The 22304-nt window shown below is 35.9% G+C and overlaps 1 protein-coding gene across 1 annotated transcript; it reads right to left on the bottom strand.

Moving 5' to 3' along the window:
- Positions 1-730: 730 nt before the first annotated feature.
- LOC145576541 (putative sodium/metabolite cotransporter BASS4, chloroplastic) lies at positions 731-16364 on the bottom strand. Its single transcript, XM_081634285.1, has 14 exons — positions 15656-16364; positions 15455-15545; positions 13967-14074; positions 13820-13887; positions 13218-13296; positions 11287-11345; positions 11135-11203; positions 9352-9465; positions 7049-7070; positions 5448-5515; positions 3394-3479; positions 2221-2350; positions 916-1014; positions 731-805 (listed from the first exon to the last, which is right to left on the bottom strand). Exons 1-14 carry the CDS (start codon positions 15983-15985, stop codon positions 731-733), a joined length of 1398 nt encoding a protein of 465 aa, XP_081490411.1. The 5' UTR covers positions 15986-16364.
- Between the last annotated feature and the right edge of the window lie 5940 nt (positions 16365-22304).

Here is a 22304-nt window from a genome sequence, read left to right as displayed (position 1 = left end):
AAGGTTTAATTTTATGAAACTTGACAAAATGTTTCCTCATTTATTCATGTTATCACTCTTTTTTTTTTAGGGCTATTAAAATTAGCTCTTTAGTATCATTTATTAATAGATGGTGACATTAATAGATGTTTATAATTTAACATGTACTATTGTACTACGTAATATCTTTGACTTAAATCATACTGTTAGCTTAAACGAAATATCTTAACTTCTCAAATATTGACCTGCTTTCAAGAATGATTCAATTCATCATTTCATCATAGTTGAATTTAAGCTCGACAAATTGGCCTCAAGTCCTCAACATCCGAATCTATTTTGGGTGCATCCAGCACCCTGAACATTGACTAGTAGCAGGCACACCACCAACTTCTTGCAACATACAAGGAATCAAACCTTGTTTGCTGGAATATTTTAACGTTAAAATAGGAGAAAATGCGAGCATATATTCCTGAAAAGTAGTATAATCATATTTAAACCAAATTCAACCATGGTAAATCCAAGAAACTCATAAAGCAGTACATTGTCCTTAAAAGGGATGAAATATGTAGATTTTACGACTGTTATTGCTAAGAATGGAAAAGAATGTACACGAGCTCCCCCACACGACCTTCAAGTTTAAAATGTATACGGAAAATGACCATTAGGCCACAACAAAAGGGTGGATCTGCCACTGGCTTCAAGTTGCAGCTTCAGGCCTTCAGCTATCTTTTAACAGTGTGGTTCCTGAATACTAGGCTTCTTTTGCAAGAGGAACATGATCTCTTTGAAGCAAAAAATTGACAAGAAACGAATCCAAAATGATTTGCAAGATAACAATATTTCGTAAGCTGGGCTAATGTAGAGCTGAAAACAAGATTTATGTGAGTGTTCCCTCAAAAATAGTAATGTGAGTGAGACGGAACACTAAGCAACCTGATTTAGATGTGCTGCAACACAAGGGAGAATCAACAAACCAGGAGCACCCAATGCACCACCAAGCTGATCTACAACTGCTACCATAACAGGCAGGGTTTTCTGCCAGCCAAAATACAATTACAATATCAAGCTATAAACAAAGATAACAGCTAAAGAAGATGAAAATTTTTATTTTGCCATCAATTTTAAGTCTTAAATGCTTGAACTTTGAATTGAAATTTGGAAAATTCTCATTAGTAGGCTCATACGTTTGCATATTTCCATTGGTAGCCACTTTGTATATAAATTATCTTTGGTAGCCTCGAACTCTTAACGTTTTCACTTCCGTAACCATATTTAATATAAGCCGTTATGTGGGTGTTAAAATTTAACTGAATTAATTTTAATTTAATTAATCTTTTTTTTTTGTTTCAAAAATATTAATTTTTTTAAAACACCCTTCCTCCCACGCACTAGCTCAGCCACCTCCCTCACCTAGTCCCCTCTCCCCCTCTGCCAGTGCTGCTACTGCGGCTGCCGCTGCTGCTGCCCTTCCACGCCCTCATTCATCCCTCCCCGTCCCCCCTAATCCACCACAATCACCTATACACCAAGAAATCACCTCTTTTTTCTTTCCTCTTTCTATGGAAACCCTCAAAACCAACGATGTTTTTCTTTCCTTTCTTTGGCTGCTCACGATCTTCCCCCATTCAACCATCATCATTCGTCCTCACCGACCATCTCCATCAGTTAGCATTATCATCAAAAAGATCAAAAACCTTGGTCTGGCCAGCTAGCTGGTGTTGCGGGGTTAGCCAGTTAGGTGCGCGAGGGAGCAGGGGCTGGGGTGTTCAGGAATTGGGGCTGGGGTCATCGGGAATTAAGGCTGGGGGCGTCAAGAATTGGGCGCCGGTGGGAGGGGAAGCTTGGGCACCGGCACCAGCGATGGCGGTGGAGGTGGAGGTGGAGATGGGAGGGGGTGGCTGCGCTGGTTAGGGAAAGGGTTGTTAAATTTTAAAGATTGATTAAAATATGATACAACTAACCTTAGTTAAGTATTTTTTAATTATTATAAAAATAACCTCGGTTAAATTTAACAGTCAGTTAACGGTTTTAGCTAACTAAGTTTATGGAAGTAACTTTTTAAAAGTTTGCGGCTACCAAAAATAATTCATATACAAAGTGACTACCAATGGAAATATGCAAAAGTACGAGCCTACCAATGAAAATTTCCCTTGAAATTAAAAAAAAAAAAATAAATAAAAAATTGAAAATCATCTTCAATTCTAAATGAATCTGAATTTAGAAAATTAATGAAAAACTTACCTGGCTTGCAACCATAAGCAGCACAATGGCGTTTTGTTTGTTGTAGAAGACAGATTTACTACCACCAGAGACGGATGATAAAATCTTTAAGGCAAGAGCATTAAAAGCTAACAGAATGATGTGCAGGAGACTGCAACACAAACACGAGTCCTTGTTTCATGATCTAAAGGACAGCGAAAATCTCATGCACATTATATACTCATGTTGTCAATCTTCTCATGCATGACTAGATGGGTCAACCCTAAACCTGGCTATTGGATCACTCATTCCTGCATGTCCAGCTAGGTCAGATTCTCAGATCATTTTCGAGTGAGGGGTTCTTCTGTTTGGGTTTGGTAGTTTGGAGCAGATCAGTTAGGCTCAGTTAAGTTTCTAGAATTTGATGTCACACACAATCTAACATTGTTCAAGCATGATTGCAAGTGATAATATAGCTCTTTAACTCATTTTGTATAATAGTAAAGTAATAATTACAATGGAATCTTGATATTGTCAGATTTTACCAAAGCACAATATATAAACTACCTATGAATATTCTAATGAGCTTACTTAAAAAAAAAAAAAAAAAAAAAAAAAAAGTATTCTAATGAGCTTTCATTTTGAGGGAAATCATCATTTTAGGATTTATAAATTTATTTCCATGTGGTAAAATTGGTCTAATTAAGAGTATGAGCAGAAGACTGAAGGATGGAACAGCAACCAGGTGACTTATACAACCTAATGATTTTTAGCTGATTAGATTGACTAAAAACACAAGGGAATAGAAATATTATAGTACATGCCCAGAAGAATATACACTCTATTCTAAATTTTAACATCTTAATGACTCAAAACTTATGGAACAATGAGGTGAACAGGTGACTGGCCTACCGCCTATATTTAGTGTATGTTCCGCTTCAGTCTTTCAAAGTATCTTGTCCATCAAGTTTATCATTGCAAAAGATATTACACAGATGTTACACTTTGCAAATGATGTATAATTTCTGTAAAACGAAATCACATTACAAATCATAAAGACACATATGTCATCAACATTTTAGCAATTACTATTAGTAATGTCTATCCAGTAAATATTCAACTTAGCAGCAATAGGTTATGTTCATTTCTGTAAGTCAGCAGCAAATAGCAGTGTAAGACTTTATGTAGTAGGTCAAATCAAACTTTGTTACTTACGCTCCAAGGCCTATGGCTAGAAGGAAGCTTGTAGGGTTAACCATCAATAGCAATGACCTAGATTTGCTCACTTGTATCCATGGGACCTGATACAATCGAGGGGAATAATGTCAAGTAATTAGTATTATGGAATGATAAGAGGCAGCCTCTACTTCTAATTTCATTTTTACCAACAGAAGAATGTGTGATTCTGCCGCAGCAGCTATAATCCAAAAGATACCACTAAAATGCATTTCATGTTTGATACAAAATATGAAAATACATAATTCTGGTGACAAGAAACAAATCTGACTATAATTAGGGATATAATAGGAATTATAAAATACAGAATTTATATAGAATAGGTGTCCCTACACTTGGCTTTGTTAATTCACCAATTCACTAGTAATAGAATCGAATATGATGCAATTTTTGCACATATTTTTCAAGACGGGTAGAAACATAACCTAACAAATGATGTTGTGAAAGTACTGCATCAACAATAAATTTAGAAATTGAGATGCGATTCATGGCAGGAAAAAAATATTCAAATCCTGACCACCTACATCTGTCACCACAGTTTTTACTCTTTTCTTTAGGGGAAAATGGCAGATGAAGTCAGTCGCCACCCCTTTTCACGAGTGGGATTCTTCATCCAATGCCCTTTACTCATTATGTAATGGACTGATACTACTCACGCTAATAACAGTAGAATAAAGGAGAAATCTTGGACACTTGATTAAACAAATTAATAGTTTCTTACAAACGTGGTAGTAGGTTTAGCCTAAAAAGCTCATATTAGTGACTTAGAGGTCACAACTCTCCAAATAGTGACTTTAGGTCACAACTCTCTCAAGGATTCACTCCAAAATTCTGCCTCCCTTTACAGTCACTCCTCTCTTTATTTATAGTAAGGCTAAAGACTCTAACCTAATAATATTAAACTACGAATATTACCCCCCTTAGGTTAGTCTATTACATTACGGGCCCCCTAAACTTCCACCTTGTCCTCAAGGTGGTTTAAAATCAGCACTTAGTATCCGGCCTCGACAATGATGGTCACTATCATCCTTGAAATGAAATGAAATGAAAATAAGATAAAAATGAAATGTGATGTTGTTCCTTTTGTAGCTGAAATACTTGGAATAATTTTAAGGAGTAGCCTTTTTAGTGCTAGCTGAACGTAATGTAATGGCTTTTGTGCAACATTGAAAGGGTCCTGATGTAGTAGGATCGTTCGGATTGTTACAACCTAGTGCATTAGTCATTACAGAAGGCTTAACATGTAATGTATCATAATTAATTCACATTATAAAAGGTTGAGTTTAAGAAAATTTATTTTCTTTCATTTACTATTTCAATCATAGTGGTTGTTGTTTATCCCAAATTAATATTTATTTGTGAGGTAACGATTTCATATTATCTAGTAGAAGCCATATTTCCGCTACGAGAACTCTAACAATTGGTATTAGAGCTTACATCAAAATTTTAAGTGGTAAAATTTTTTACGATACTTAAGGTACCCCTAACACAAGTTTATGCTTTATTGGAGATACATGTCAAATAAGTGACTTTGTTGACTCTAATTATGCTGGTGATTTAGATATACAAAGATTTACTAGTTATGTGTTTAAAATACATGGTGTTGCAGTTAGTTGGCGATCAATGCTACAAGCTGCACTAACTCTATCTACGATGGAAGCCGAGTATATGGCTATGGCAGAAGGAGTTAAGGAAGCGTTATTGTTAGGGGACTTCTAGATAATTTGGGGTTGAAGCAGAATAGTGTGAATTTGAATTGTAATAGCCAAAGTGCTATTCATTTGGCCAAAAACCAGGTTCATACCAAACATAAAGATGTGAAGTACAGTATTATTTTGTACGGGATGCCAAAGAGGAAGGTAGTATTTCTCTTATGAAGGTGCATACAAATAAGTACCAGGCAGCCATCTAAACCAAAGTTGACAAAGGAAGCAAGGTTCCAACATTATTTTAAGGAAATATAATTTTATTTTTAAGTAGTCTTTAACCATTATAGGGGCATATGAAAAGATAAGGGCAAGTTTCAAACTTACAAAACCAAGAAAAAGGGCATTCATGTTTGACAGAAGCTTGCGGTTATTATCAGCAAACTCTGCTACACCTGACCATCTCGAAATGACGACATAAAACACCATAGTTAATTCATGCATAAAATAATGAATGAGTATAGTAAAATACGACAAACAAAAATTACAAAGACCTGTTACATAAAATGAAAGGTGCAGTATGATAATGAAAATTCGAATAACAAGAGAAACTAGAATACCAACAATATCTGAGTCACATGCTCACACTAAATAGACTGTCCCTAAGGGGGAATATTGTCCCTATAAGTAGCTTAGAAGCTTTAAATGGCAACCCTCCTAGGATATAACAAATATACAATGTATACTTCCTCCATTTCTTTTTACGTACAACACTTTGACTTAATTATTATTCACATACTCTACTTTGATTATCTTTGATGATTTATAAAGGAAAATATAGCCATATGGGAACTTGTCAGATTCGCCTCAATTTATACTTTCAAAATGTCAATTTTTGATAATTTTTATTGATAATTAATTACATTAGCAATTGAAAAAATGCATTGGTAAGAATGAAATGAAAAGGCGTTGCAAGTAAAAAAGGAAGTATACTTTTGGAATGTGCTAGAAGTCCTTGAACTTTGTCTTTTAAACGCAAAAGGGATAAAGGAAAGCTATACATATAGTATATACTTCCTCTGTTCCCCTAATATTGCAACAACTACCATTTAAGGAAGTTTCACAAATATTGCAACATTAACATATATGCACATGTTTTCTCTCTCTCTCTCTCTCTCTCTCTCTCTCTCTCACTCTCTCTCTCTCTCTCTCTTTCCTCATCACATGGGTCCTCATCTTTATTTCTCTCTATATCTCTTCTCAACTTAATTTCCGTGTGTTCCCCCCTTGTTACAAAATTAGGGGAACGAAGGAAGTATTAGCTATTTCACTCTTATTAACAGAAAAGATTCAGCAGATAATATCCAGCATCAAAGAATTAGCAATAAAGAGTTTAAAAATTAAGACTAGTAATCTCCACAAATTGATAATGAAGCACAGGCTTACTCAATGTTTTCATTTAAATACACATAGCATTTGGCAGTCCAATAAGCATTTCACACCACGAAATACTTATAGAGTTATAGCTTATTTATGAACATAACTTCTTATTTTCATCTTCTAATTGCTAAATATCTTTGAATTCGTACAGCAAAAATTATGATATTTTTTAAAAACATTATGGGATTAAGGCTTTGATTGATTGATAGATTGATTATTAAGACAATCTAACAAGACACCACTTGATCAATATTGTTCTTTTTTACATATTAAAGTATAAAAATGGTTAGTGTTCAGTCAAATTAGAAGACCACACCAGATCAGACTCCACTCCTTCATAAATTGGACTGTGTTGCTTCATTTTAATCAATTTTTTCAAGGTCTTGATTTTTAATAAGATCTTTATTTATTGCTAACCACAAATGTTTCAACAAGAAATATAATCATCATCTACATTATACTCCCAGGGGGACAGAAAAGAATATTATCTACACAAAAAACACACACATACAAATATCAAATCTTCTAAAAGTGAGTATGGAACTCACCCTTGAACAATTCTCGGACTATCTGCAAAAGATTAATCATACTTCAGCTTTAGAAATAGAGGTTCAGCTACAGTTTTAATCACAAACACTTCAGGAAAAGAGATCAGTTACATATGGAGTTGTCCATAACAAAGCATCATCAGTTATATATGGAGTTGTCCATACAAAGCATAGAATTAAGAACCAAAAGCCAGAAGCAATTACTTAACAACTCCTAATTCTACAAAGAATGCCCTGGCCCTCCTTGGTGTGTGCAAAGGGAGAGGCAAGGACTTCATAGTCCTTCACTTCTTTTTTCATGCAAGTGATCTATCATGTCCACTTTCAGTGGAGCTATAAGATTCACAGTTTTAACAATCAATTGCAAACTGCTTTTTTTGTTATGTAGGGGTGTCACAATGTACATGCTACCCACTTGCCCCATCCTTAACTTTACATGAAATTTGATACTCCGTCATAGCTATCTAAGATATCTTCCTTGGAGTTAACTTGTTGCAATGGCTGGAGGTAATTCATGATTAACGCTCCCGCATATGTAATTGTATGTTTACAATTTAAAGCAATGAACATGATTACTTTATTGGACATGTTTAACATTTGGCATCAGAAGCCATGTTTCCCTCTGCCTTGCTGAATTAGAATCTCCATGTTTTTGCATACAGCTGTTGACCGATGATGCAACAAACGCAATGATGGTGGGGCGTTAATTTTTAATATGCCACTGTTTAATATATATGCTTTAGTTGTTAGAAGCATTATGTATGGACTCAGACATATGTTGCTGGAGTAATGGGAAGATATCAGAGAGGAAGGCTGCAAAGAAAGTGTTGAGATACCTTCAGGGTACCAAAGACTACATGCTTATGTATAGACAAACCAAAGATCTTGAAGTTGTGGGCTATTCTGACTCCGATTATAGTGGCTGCATTGAATCACAAAGATCCACCACAGGATATGTGTTTATGCTAGCTAATGGTCGTCTCTTGGAGTAGTGCGAAGCAAACCTTAACTTCTACTTCTAATTCTACTATGGAGGCTAAGAGTTCATATTTTGTTTTGAGGCTACCTCACATGGTGTTTGGCTAAAAAGTTTCATATCTGGGTTAAGATGGGTTAAGAGTTGTTGACGTTATCATTTGCCCAATAAGGATGTATTGTGATAATTCAACTACAGCGTTTATGGCTAAGAATAATAAGAGTGGAAGTAAAAGCAAACACATTAACATAAAATTGCAAGCCGTAAACGAACGTGTCAGTAAAAGAAAGTGATCATATAGCATATTAGCACTGAATTGATCCTTGACCAAAGGCATGTCAATTGATGGTTTCAAGGGTCATGTACAAAGGATGGGACTTTGTTCTATCATGTGAAACATTTGTTTGTTGTATTGAAACTTTTTCATTCAGTTAGAAATTTATTGGATTATTTGAATTATTTAAGTACTTTTGGTTATTTGGTTATTTCAATAAGATCAATTTATTTGGCCTAGAGTGAACATGGGGTTTAATCATTTAGTCATATGAGTGGTGATTGGTGAAAGACCGAATATATGTGATACATGGAAGATTAATTCTTGTTATTAGGGAATTCAACGCTATGATTTATATATGAAGTTTCTCTAATTTAAATGGACCAATTGGGATAATGTTGGATTATTTAGGAAATAATGATAATTTTCATTATTTCCTAAATAATCCAACAATATCATCTTTCCAAGAAGCACATGAATTTTCCCAGATATTACAAGTACAATACAGTACATTTATCAATTGACTAAAACTGATATTTTCAACAATACATTGAATTCACAACAGGATTGATCCATAACATACTTCCTCTGGTTTTTTTTTTTTTTTTTTTTTTTTTTTTTTTTTTTTTTTTTTTTTTGGATTATTTGGCATTTTACACTATTCACACAACCTCCTTTGACCTTATTTTGTGACAAATCCATGAACAAAAACATAGTCATGTGGGATCTAGTTAGATTCGTCTCGACGTCTACTTTTCCAATATCAATTTTTTATAAGTTTTACTTAAATAAGATCAAAGATATTTATGGCAAAGAATTGCCTTGGTAACCGTGAAATGACAAATGGTGCAATTAAAAAAAAAAAAAAAAAAAAACAAAAACACACACAAACAAAGTATATATATCAACCATGGACATTTGTATTCGAACCTCGCTAATTGTATGATGAATAGCAAAGTTTTAAGCAACCGGCAAGATATCCATAAGCCTGCTGTAATCATAATAAACTAACTACTTCAGATGTCCAGCAAAAATAGATGAAAAGAAAAGTACCTTTCCCAAGATCAATGGAATCAACAATGTGATAACAAGGCTCCTAAGTAATTGGTTAGTTGGAATGGACATGCCAACACCAGCAGCTACATATTTTGTGATCGTAAACGGAACCTAAAGAGTAAAAACAGGTAGTTTTAGCAGCAAACTGAGAACGTTTTTCTGGAAAAAAAAAATGGTTTTTAATATGCATAGATGTATAGATACATGTGTACAAAGTGGCACACATGCAAAGACACAGGACTTTGGGTGGTGTGTTTGCAAATGTATAAATTCTTATTGATGATATAATACTTTGCCTACCATTTCTCAGCAAGTGACTAAAAAGCAAAAACTCCAACTGCTGTGGGAGCCTTTTATGCAAAGGACCAGCAAATCATATGATATATGAAAATGATGTTATCACCCCTAAACTCCTTTTGTTTCCTCTCACTACTAAAATAAAATTGATGGGTTGAGCATATATAGAAGTATAGAACATCCCTAAAAAAGATGAAATAAACATGAAGTCCATTACTTGAAAAACATAAGCTGAACTATATACAATGTTCTTACAGTGACTTTCATCCTCCCACTCTTTTTCATTATCTCCCCACCCACTCTCTTCTTGATAAATTATTCACCGGGAATTGGTCCATCTCGAATTACAAGAGTGCAGATGTTCTACAAAACCTGGCAGAGGCATCACCTCCCGTCCTCCCCTCTTTTTCCCATTCTTTTCTCACATACTTTAGGAAGTAAGCCATCTCGATTTACAACCCAGATCATAATCTGTCAGAGATAGCTTTGTCAGGACTGACAACAAGAGACAACAAAATAAACACCAAATGGACATATAGGCCACCATATCAGTTGTTTCATACTCATCACTCTACATTTCTCCACCTAAGAAATGGAAACAGAACACCTATTTTCTTGCTCACTGGAAGGCCAAACGACCTGGTAGAAAAGACTGAAAGTGATAGTCAATCAATCAAAGCCTTAATCCCATAAGTGGGGTCGGCTACATGAACCAAAAATTATTATTCCGTATAATCATCCACAAAAATCTTCCTCCTTCATCCCTTACGATCATATGTCTCATGCTCATGCAAATCCATATACTTCATATCTTTCCTAACTCCTTCCAACCAAGTCATTTTGGGTCTCCTTCTCCCTCATTTAACCCCTCCATGGTCCCACTCTTCGTACCGGTGCACCCTCGGGTCTCCGTTTTACATTCCCAAACCAACGCAGGTGATTTTCCCTTAGTTTGTGTGCAATGCCTGCCACGCCCACTTTCTTGCAAATAACCTCATTTTTTATTCTATCTACATTAAAAAAAAAAAAAAAAAGCCTAAAAGATTTCCAAAAGCTCTACGTGGCAGTAATTTCCCTTGTATGATTAAAACCTTACAAGTAGCTATAGTCATCCTTCTCCAAACCAATCAAAATGTTTGAATAAATTCCATAATTGAATCAAAATGTTCTAAAATTTGCAACCATGTTTGAGTCAACTGTTGAGGATCATTACACGTTTATTATAAGACTATTTTGATTCTCTTCCCATGATTGGAGGTCAGCAATAACCATAATCAACAAACAGTTTGTAAATATTCACAAAAGAAACTACAGTTTATGTGTTGGAGATGCTAATTGAATTACAAAATCAAAATTTTTTATAGTCATTTTTTAAGCTGCTAAGATATAAAATTTTAAGCTAGGCCACAGTCTACATCACAAACATATGAAAAAACAACTAATGAGAAATTTCATGACGATGAAAAAGGTTCACACAACTTACAACTAAGATTCCTAGTAAGTTCGATATCACAGTCATTGCCAAAGCCAATGCAAAATTTCCCCCAGCTAGCTGCACTTGATCCAAAAATGTCATTAAACAAAAAAAGGGATATAAAAGATTAGATCATATGAACGTCAAAAGTTATACCATACTTGAGTAAGTGAAACTCCACTCGACAATGTGGTTGGCATGCAGGCAAAAAGGGCTAATCCTGTAAAAAAAAGTATAGATTAGTATTTTTGAACAAGCCAAAAACAGTTTTCACTATAACTGGCATGTATACATGTCCACATAAGGAATACTAAGCTCGGCCTTCTTAACAAAAGGCCACAACCAGTTCCACACTTCAAAAAAATATTTAACACTACCTACTATATAATCTCTAAAGTCTAAACTTGGCCAAAATCCTAAAATTGAGTGCATTCCAAACAATTGTGCTTGCTGACAAAGATATAAGAAAATAAATTGCTGCTGCCTACTGTGTTACATGGACAGGCCAAAAATGCTGCCATGGATCATGAAATATGTTCTTGATAAACCAGTTTACACTAGTGTACGACTACCTAATCTATCCAAAAGTCAGCGATATAACCCTAGCTAAGGGCAAAGTAGTATTAACAAGGAAAAGACACAAGTACATCTATCAAGGTTGTTAGAACAGAAAATATTCTTGAGATCAATTATGTGAACATATTCTGTATTATCTTGATGATATTGTGCTTCCATAAGGACTCTACTCTCAATGTACTGATATGTTGAAGACAATATACATCTCCTAACCTACGGAAATTTACACCCATCTTACATGGTATTGCAGCCTAAACCTACCTCCCATGTACATTCTTTTCCCTTCCATGCAACACCTTTCTCTACCAAAACTTGCTGTTGCTTCAGCATGGGCAAGGACAATGTCTCTTCTACTACTCCTACTTCTTCATTGCCTACCTTTCATCCTGTCTTCCTTTAACAATCTCAAAATTCACATTCCCCTAACTCCTGAAACTGAAAATTTGAAAAAGTCCAACAATCTTCTTGAACGTAACTATCTTACAAAGGTATCCTCATTCAAAGCTAAAGAAGGAATATTGCATAGTTGCATACCATGAAAGCTGAATTCCGTCCAAACCTCTGCCCCTGAACATTTTATATATTTCAACACAATGAAGCACAAAAAAGAAAAAGAAATCCCATTTCACACAGATTCCAAACTAGAAGACCTTGTTCTAAGAATATACTAACCAGATGACCTAGAAACAGCAATGCTACTTAAAGGCCATGAAAATTCCTCCCCTTAAGTGTTAAGTCTATACTACATCTGATCTAGACATTTTACAATAAAACTAAAATCTCCCCAAAATAAAAATATAAAATCAGAATTCAGAGCTTTTGAGGTGATGAGATGGGAAAAGGTAATAGAGAATGGCTGAAATACACCCAAAACGAATTAACCTAACCATGAGATAACAAAGACATCTGAGACACCAATTTTCACAGACTAAGTGCCTAATATTATGAGTATATAAGTTTTCCCTCGTCATAGAAAACTTTGTAGTCCTCATCAATCAATGCAGAGGTTTCAGTAACGGTAAACACACCAAAAAGGCCGTCAACAAGAATCCTTTTTTTCACCATACTTGATTTCTCTAAAATTCGTGCCACTTTGGCCCACGTAAGTTTTTTTAAGGGAATTGTTACAAGACTCTTAACTATTTAGTTACCTTAGACATGCACTCACACCTCATGACAGCCAAAACAAATCCTTTATACATGCAATTATACAAAGAGATGCAGGACAAAAGGATTTAAATAAAAGTACTAAGCCTGCCCAATGAAATTATAGTGTACACCTACTTCAACCATTAGGTCCTCCTGAAGATAGGTTCTCTGGGAATACACTTCTAAGAGATCATCAAATATGAGACAAAGTCACAGATCAAACACCCAGTAAAGTCTATGTCCCATTGAATTACATACCAGCTCATATTTTAATATTGTAGAGCAAATGTGGTTCTCATGAAAAACAGGTAGATAGTGTACTGAATGTAATACTTTACAAGACCAGCAAAAATTTGGAAGCAAGTACCAGTAACAAATTCTGGAGGTTGAAAATTAAGTTGCAAAATAATCCTTGCAAATGCTGGTGTCAACAGTAAAATAGATGCCTGCATTTACAGACAATGAAATCACTAACACAAGAAACTACTCACAATCCTGCATATTCATTTGATATCAAAATTACAAAAACTTCAGCCAAGTGTCAGCGCATTGCCATGAAGTAAATTGTTTTAATCCATGAAGTTAGACAATTTCTAACAAGCATTTCCATCATATATCACTGAACTACATTTAAATAAGCAGATAATAGAGCAAAAAAGGAGACGTAAGGGGGTATTAGATAGAGAGTGTTCCAGAACCAAATCCAACTATGCTTCAAATTGTATTCAAAAAATAATCCAACTTGTAATTTGTTAAGTTAGCAAAAATCCAGAAAAAATAACTTCCTAAGAGCTGCTACTAATGAAGCTGATTGCCTAACCCCTCCAATATAAATAAAACTCCTTGCAATTTGCAAGTTCTCCGAAAGCATAACCAATCAAATTGATTTTAACACTTAGTGAGATATGTAACTCTAAAATCCAATGAGACAACCACCTACACAATATCTTAGTTATTCGAGAGAAATACCAGGCCAAATAACCCAACAGGCCATGCTTTGGTAGCTGCTCCAATTTCTTGACTACGTAATGTTAAACCTACAAAATCAGAAACAAGAGAACTCCATCAACAAAACAACATGAAGTTCCAGAACAAAAAGTACCGACCCTAACTCACCTGAGATTATGAATATACAAAATGTGCTCACTTTTGACAAGTAGTATCTATCAGCCGCACAGCCAAGGCCAGGATTTGCTAGTCCAAGAATAACACCGCCAATAAGAGCTGCAAAGATTGAGAAGAAATTATCAGCTCCCATGCAGCTTAAGACACATGTTAACTAAAAGGAAATAGATGTAAAGATATAACTAGCTGACTATGAAATTGATTACAAAGGACATAAACCATGCAGAGATATATGCAGCACTATTGAGCTAAAAAGGGACATAAATTTTTTATTTTTTTCACATGTTCAAAGGGAATTTTTCAAGTACTCCCCAGTTTTTGCACTTTCTACTTGGGAGACAAAAGTAATTTGAATTTCAACGATAACCCTTTGTTGTTATTTCGAAGTTATTACAATACTATATTCCCTAAAAAGGCTAAAATCCATTATAGAGAACAGTCATGCTAAAATTTATATATAAAAGTAAAAAGAAGCTTTAATTATTATACATTCGTTTCCCTTCCCTCATTCACGACTCATGATGTATTGATTTACATGAGGATGAAGCATTGGATCATAAGGGATGGAGGAGGAAGATTTATATTGATGACTACACGGAATAATCAAATTTGGTTCATGTTAGCCGACCCCACTTATGGTATTAAGTCTTTGATTGATTGATCGATCGATTGACTGCGCAACTGTCAACCCTCACGCCATTTCCTATCATTTAATCTTCTATCCCTCTCAACATGATGGTGATGGTCCGATTAAGAAGAACCCTAAAATCATTACCTAAGTTGTAAATATGAGGTCAAGTCGGTGTGGAAATATGAGATTTAGAGTTCTGTCAACTATCAATTCAAAGTCACTTCTTAGAGGTTCGGTTATCAACAAGGCACACCATTGCGGATGAATTATTTACTCCCCTTTCTCCAACGTCTTCTTCATCAAAAATTCTCCAAATTAAACATTTTTTTTACTTCCTACTACCAAATGTCCAAATCTCTCTTAAGAGCCCTTTTTGTCCTATTGGCATCCAAACCTATTTCCAACAACTTTATGAGTTTGCCCAGGTTTAAATTCCTTACAAAGGGCAAAATCGTGATATATTTAAGTCAAAATTTGGTAAAGTCGCTAACACCAGTAGCAGAATTAATCCAAAACCGCTACTGATGTTAGCAGTTGTAGGGTAAAAGTGATAATGGTGTTAGCAGTTTTGCCCTATGAACACTGCGAAATTATGCCTTTTAATTATGACTTTGCCACTATAAACTTGTATTTTCCGCGTCTTTAGTATCATTTTTTGTGCACAGCACATCCAACAAGGTTTAAGTTGTGACAATTATTCAAGGACGATGAAGTACAAATTAGACAATTGTGAAACAGCATAAACAAAATGATAAAATTCCCATATGATCATAAACTTACCCTTAACAATCAAGACTAAAATTACATTTTTACAAAAGCAAAAGCATGTGAAGAAAATTTGACATTACCCAACGGCAGAAAATTGTTGCTAGCAAACTCAATCAACGGCCTCGCCCATTTCAACACATTCCCAGATTGTTTACCTTCGCCATTATCAGCCTTTATTAAATTTTAAACCCAAAAAAAAAATTAATACCCACCAATTTTAAGCCAAAAAATATAAGAAATAATTCAACAACAACAACAAATTAGAGGACAAGGATACATACAGTCTCAGAGGATGCAGCAGCAGCACGGATAGACGATAACCGATATCGCGGTTGCAAATGAGGAAGCAATGGAATACGAAGGGAATGAAAGGGATTGAGGCATAGATTAATCTTGGGAAGTTGGGAATTGAAAAGACTAAGTTGAGTAGGAATTGAAGGAAGAAGGAGTGAGTGTAAGTGTGAATTTGAGGGAGAAAGTGAGATTTTGTAATTTAGAGCTTTGATTGTTCCCGCCATTTCCTTACATTGAGGTTGAGGTGAAGTGAGAGGAGGGGCTGAAGGTAGTCGTGTGCGGTGGTTGCTACTGTCTACTAGACGTCGTTGCACCATATGTCAAGATATTTAAGAAAAAGCAAAAAAAAAACAAACAGAAACTAAAGCAAAAAACAAAACCAGACTAAAAAGCTTAAATTAAGAAGCCCAATCAGAAACCATCCTCGTCCAAGACACAAGTATTCCAATAAAACGGCACCAAGATCCGAAGGGACCGCCTCGAATAAAGTAAAACTCTGATTCATCGTAGCACCACAGTTAGCAAGCCAGTCTGCCTCATGATTGGCTTCCCTAAAGCAATGGCTAATTATAACCTCCCATTCTCGTTCAAAAACAAGAGTTTTACAACGACGAATTAAATGAATATAACGAGATTGAGAGGGAATGACTCCCTGCAACAATCGAACTACTACCTCCGAATCCACTGTCAATTGCACCTTTCTATGCCCTCCATTACATGCAACCATAAGCCCCTTAATGACACCCATCAACTCAGCTTTGGTACACGTATAGCTACCACAATTCACCGCAAACACTTCAAATACTTCTCCATCGCAGCCCCTGATCAAGCCACCAGCCCCTGCAATACCTGGGTTACCTTTAGCAGCCCCGTCCGTATTAAGTCTAACCCATCCTACATTCGGCTTCACCCAACTGATCAATCTTTCAACTCGCTTCCCTTTTCTGATATCCCCAGCCAGTTGGCGCTCTAAAGCAGCCCAAATCAGCCCCACACGAGTGAAGATAAAGGCTGCTTGGTCAATTGGAATATTTGAGTTTCGATTGAAGGATCTCTCGTTTCGCCATCTCCACAACCACCAACAGGTCACACTAAAAACTTTCGGCCACTCATCTCCTAGGCCAGCCCCATCTCCATCAATATTCTCAATAATCCAGTGCCAAAATGGAGAATTATTCATAATCTTGTGCATAGGCACTCCAACCTTACGCCATACAATGCGTGCAGCAGGGCACCTTCTAACCACATGTTCCGCATTCTCATCTACTTCTCCACACACCAAGCAACGAGGATCATCCGTGAGCTTTCTCACAAACCTATTACCATTCGTCATCAATCGGTCTTGAGCAGCTAACCTAATGAAGAATCTCATTCTCTGAGGAACCGGGCATCTCCAAATTTCTTTTCATCCTTGAGCTATCTCTGCATCAACCTCCTCTTTATTTCTTATAATTTCAATTGCTGATTTTAGAGAAAATCCTCCCGAGGGAGATCTATTCCAGTATACTTCATCAATTACCTTATCATCCTCAATTACTTCGTGTGCCGCTATTTCCTTGAGAATGCTAGCTGGAAGGTAGTCATCAAATTCTTCCAACTTCCACCCAGAATTCGAGTCCCACATTTCCTTGACTGTTCTATCTTGCAGTTCTATCGGAGGTTCAACACTAACATGCTCCAATAAAGGCTTCTTAGTCGCCCAATGATGATGCCAAAAGAATGTACGAGAGCCATTTCCCACTGCCATGTTTACCCATTTGCGAATGATGTCCACACTGCTTAAAATACCTCTCCAAGCATTTGAGGCATTAGTTTTCTCCTTGAACATGTCCAAATTGCAGCGATTATCACAATATTTAGTACGTAAAATCCGAGACCAGAGAGCCGACAGTTCAGCTAACAATCGCCAGCCCAATTCAGCCAAGAATGCTGAATTTATATGCCTCATAGGCTTGATATTTAAACCTCCTTCAAGCTTGGGGGAGCTGACTTTTTCCCATTAAACCATATGAGTCTTCCTCTTACCCTCCAACTCTCCCCAAAGAAAGCTTCGAGATTTTCTGTCTATGGCATCACAAGTTGAGCGTGGTAACTTTGTTGACTGCATCGTATACATGGGAATTGAATTCAAAGTAGATTGGATCAACGTGGCTCGGCCAACTATAGAAAGTGTTTTGGTTTTCCACCTCGCTAATTTACCATTGATTTTATCCACCAAGTATTGGTACTCCCTTTTCGACATGCGTCCGTTGATGGTAGGGACTCCCAAGTACTTGCCAAAGTCATTAGTTTCCTCCATGTGTAACTCATCTCTAATAGCCGAGCGTACACCATGATTAGTATTATGAGAGGAAAAAATTCGGGATTTATCAACACTCACCCTACTGCCAGAAGCTTTGCAAAACTGATCAAGGCAGCTTTGAATAATCTTTGCTTGTTCCACCAAAGCTTCTCCAAATAGAATTAAGTCATCCGCAAAAGCAAGGTTAGAAATACTTGGTCCATTCCGACTAGCTCGAACCGGTTTCCAATTACCCACTTGCACTTCACTTTCAATTAGATGAGCTAACCTCTCCATACATATGACATACAAATACGGAGATAAAGGGTCGCCTTGCCGAATACTACGAGACGAATTAAAGTACTCCATTGGTTCACCATTCCATAAAATACTCAACCTTGCCGAAGAAACACACTTCATAGTGATGTCTACCAAATGTTGGGGGAGTATTAATTATTCCATTAAAGACTCACGTATGAAACTCCATCAAAGTCAATCATATGCTTTTTCGAAATCGATCTTCACCGCCATAAGCCCCTTTTTCGCTTGCTTGTACCTCATAGTATGAAGCATCTCTTGAAAAATGATCACATTATTAGTAATTTGCCTTTTCGGAACAAAGCTGCACTGAGTAGGTGAAATCAACTCTGGGAGGATCGGTTTAAGCCTATTCACAATAGCGTTAGTGACCAATTTATACACAATATTACATAGACCAATAGGTCTAAATTGGTTAGCTTTCTCTGGCACCTCAACTTTCTGTATAATTACAAGGTGAGCATCATTCAAACCATCTGGGAAATCCCTCCCCTCAAGCACATCATGCACTAGTCGAACAACATTAGGATGAACCAAATCCCAAAACTTCTGATAGAAGATTTGTTGCCTTGATGTTTTGATGATAACACAAGTCAAATAAATGGACTAATGCCTTGATAAGTTGTGTAGTTTGTTTGACAAGTTACAGGTTCATTCGAGGTAAAGGAACAAGAGCCTAAAGAACCAAAAGACTTGTTGTAGTGTTCCTTTGGAGGAACAGGAGCTTTGGAGTATAAGCTGGAGAATGAAGGCTCGGAGCAGAGACTTCCAAGGGAACTATAAAGTCTAGAATATTTTATGTTTTAGATTTTGTGTAAGTGAAAATAATTAGAAGTTGATGGCTAGTAGAATGTGATTTGAATTGAGTTTAAAGATAGAATTTTATGGTTGCTTAATTATAGGAAAATCAGTTTTTGAAAAAATATCTTTTCTGTTTTGATATTTAAGTAAATATCTTTTTATTTTTCGAAAAATATCTTTCAAAAAGATTGCAACTAACTTCCTATACTTGCGCCACTGGTGTTTGATTAAGTCTCCCACTAAACAAGGAAACTACTTGTTATGTAGTTTAACGTGCCCTGGGTTTTAGGACACGACTAAAGTACTGGAAGTGGTGGAGTTGAGTGGCGTTGATATGCAACAGTAGTGGCGTAAGTGGAGGAGGTAATGGCGTTTTCTTTAAGCCAAGTTTTTCTATAAATACTGCAGTTAATTTCTGGAAAAACTTAACCCTTGCTCAATCATATTTTTTTATTTACTTTGTTTTCTAAAGAGTCAAGAGTCGCATTCTACTTTAAGTTGTTAACTTTCTTAATTACTTTCATTAGAGTATTTTCTTTCACGAGTTGTAATTAGGGATTGGGAGTTTGAGTGAACTCTAAGAAAAGTCGGAAGAGAAAGAGAGAGAAGAGAAAGAGAACAGAAGAGTAGTGAGTAGAGGGACTTACTGCCGGGAACTTCAAGTTCATTGAGGAACTTGAAGATAAAGTCTTTAGCTTGTAATAGGTTGATTTCCCTATTCTAGTGAAGAATCTTTCCTAAAATCCCAAGTGGTCGTGGTTTTTCTTCTTGTTAGGGCTAAGAAATTTTCTACGTAAAATTTCTTTGTATGACTTTCAAGTTCTTTTAGCTTAGTTTTATTAATTTCGCAAAAAGTTAGCTAATTTCTCCCAAACTACAATTCACTCCCCCTCTTGTAGTATTCTTCTAAAGTAACAAGATCGGTTGGAAACCATCGGGTCCTGGAGCCTTGTACGGTTTCATATCCTTAAATGCAATAAGAACCTCAGCAACACTAAAATGCCTAGTAATTTTTTCAAAGTCTGCTTCTTTCATACGAGGAAAAGAATCCCACAAGAGCTGGTACGAACCATGGTTTGAATTCTCTTCTTGAAACAATTCTTTCCAATAATTCATCACCATAGCTTGAACTTTTTTGGATCCATCTCCCAATCCCCGTTGTCATTCTTTAAAGTTTCAATTTTATTTCTCCTTCGACGAATAACAGTGGAGATATGAAAGTATCTCGTATTTCTATCTCCATCACAAATAGCATCCATACGAGATTTTTGAAACCATAACATCTCTTCATCATTGAGGACTTCCTCCATTTCTCTTCATAACTTTGCCTCTAATTTAATTAGATGTTGTTGATGGCCAGCAGCTAGCTCTCTCTGAATGCCTTCAATTCTTGCCTACAACTCCGATTTCTTCTTAAATATATTATAAAACTTCTCCTTATTCCAAGTCGGCAGTTGACTTGCAAACTAGAAAGGAACAAGGGGGTTAGGGCCTCACACTTCCAGTGACTATAAATAAAGTTAAAAAAAAAAAAAAATCTGATGATTAAGCCACGCCGCTTGAAAACGAAAAGGCTTAATAGCTACAGGTAAAGGGGCGAAACGCGTAGTACTAATAAGGATCGGACAGTTATCTGACATAGCTTTAGGAAGGTTTCGCGCAGCCACTTCATAAAATTTGAGTCTCTAATCTTCGTTGGCCAAACCCCTATCCAGTCTTGCCGATTTAAAAGTCACTGGAGAGTTCCCTCAAAACCACATGTGGGCTAGACCTAAACACCCCAGGTCTATAATACCATTATTCTCAACCCAATTAGAAAATTCACGACAACGCCTCTGCATTTCAGTACCACCTATTCCATTCCTTTCCTATGAATACAGTAAAAACTACTCCGTAGATTAGTCTTGTGCAATGCACGGTTTGAACAAATAATTTTTTAAAAATTTGTTTATTTTTGTAATACCAAAATTAAAAATAAAAAATTCTCAAAACAAATAATACATCAAATATTAAAAAAGAATAGAGCACGCTGAATAATTAAATGATGAGAGGGGTACTCGGCGAAGAAAAATTACATTATTATTGTTAGAGAGAATAGAATGTTTTTCGAAAATCGATACTAATAATAATATCGCTTATCAGAATTTTAATAAAATAAAAAAAAGTGATGACAACATTTATAACTTTGGAGATAATTGTAGACACCCAAATGTGTCTCCCCAAAACCAAACCCAGTGATGAATACCTTTTGCGTCGAATGATTATCGAATGAGGTGAAAGTGTGAAAGGTCAAGTGTTGCGGTTGGTTTTTATTAAATTCTTTCTTTACAAATTGATTTTGATTCATATGTGGACTCCGTGTTGAAAGCGCGTAGAAATCTAGGATGTCGCCAGACGACAGGCCTGTCGCCGCGCGACAGACCCTGTCACCTGGCGACATGGTCGATTTTGCAGCGACAGCATGGAGTTTTATTCCTTATCAAATTCTACCTATTTCCGGATTGTTTTCTTATAAATAGGGTCCTAAACCTCCGTTTTTATTCATCTACAATCATTCAATTATCTTCAATCATTCATATTCTCTCTCTAAACTCTCTCTAACTTTTCACAAACAAAATTCCGCATTCACGAGATCTAGATACACCTAGCCGAGTTCGAATTTGCCTTCGCCCTAGACGTGAAAGGTTATAATTTCTGAGGGTTTGGTCCCTAATCTCTCTTTCAATTATTTGATTTAATTCTTTGATTTATATTTTCCTTGAAGTTACTAACACGTGTATTTTGTTATTAGAAAGAGGTACGAGGCATCAAAGTATGTAATCTTATTGCTCTATTCTTGTAGAAAGCATGTTTAAATTTGTTTGATTCCTAGTATCATGTTAGGATGTTATTATTGCTTTCTAGTATCATGTTTAGGGAAAAGGTTATAATATCAAATATGCTTATTATGATTCCTGCGATGCTTCCTATGCTTTCTAATATTATATCAATAGCATGTTAGTATCATGTTAGGGATAAAGCTTTGATCTTTATTGCTTAGTGACATGCTAGGGTTTGTTATTAATCTTGTTAGTATCATGCGTAGGATCTTGCTATTATTATGCTTTAGCTTTAACATGATTGTTATTATGATTATGATAATTATGATTATTGTGGTTATTATGTTGCTTGATATATTTAGGGCAGGTTCAATCTCTGTTAGGTTGGATTTGTACCTTCATCCCCGAACCTTATTT

The sequence above is a fragment of the Chenopodium album genome, chromosome 13 (assembly GCF_948465745.1).
Source record: "Chenopodium album chromosome 13, dcCheAlbu1.1, whole genome shotgun sequence".
NCBI lineage: Eukaryota > Viridiplantae > Streptophyta > Magnoliopsida > Caryophyllales > Amaranthaceae > Chenopodium > Chenopodium album.
The sequence above is the reverse complement of the archived record's forward strand: the minus strand, read 5'-3'. Positions and strand labels throughout refer to the sequence as shown.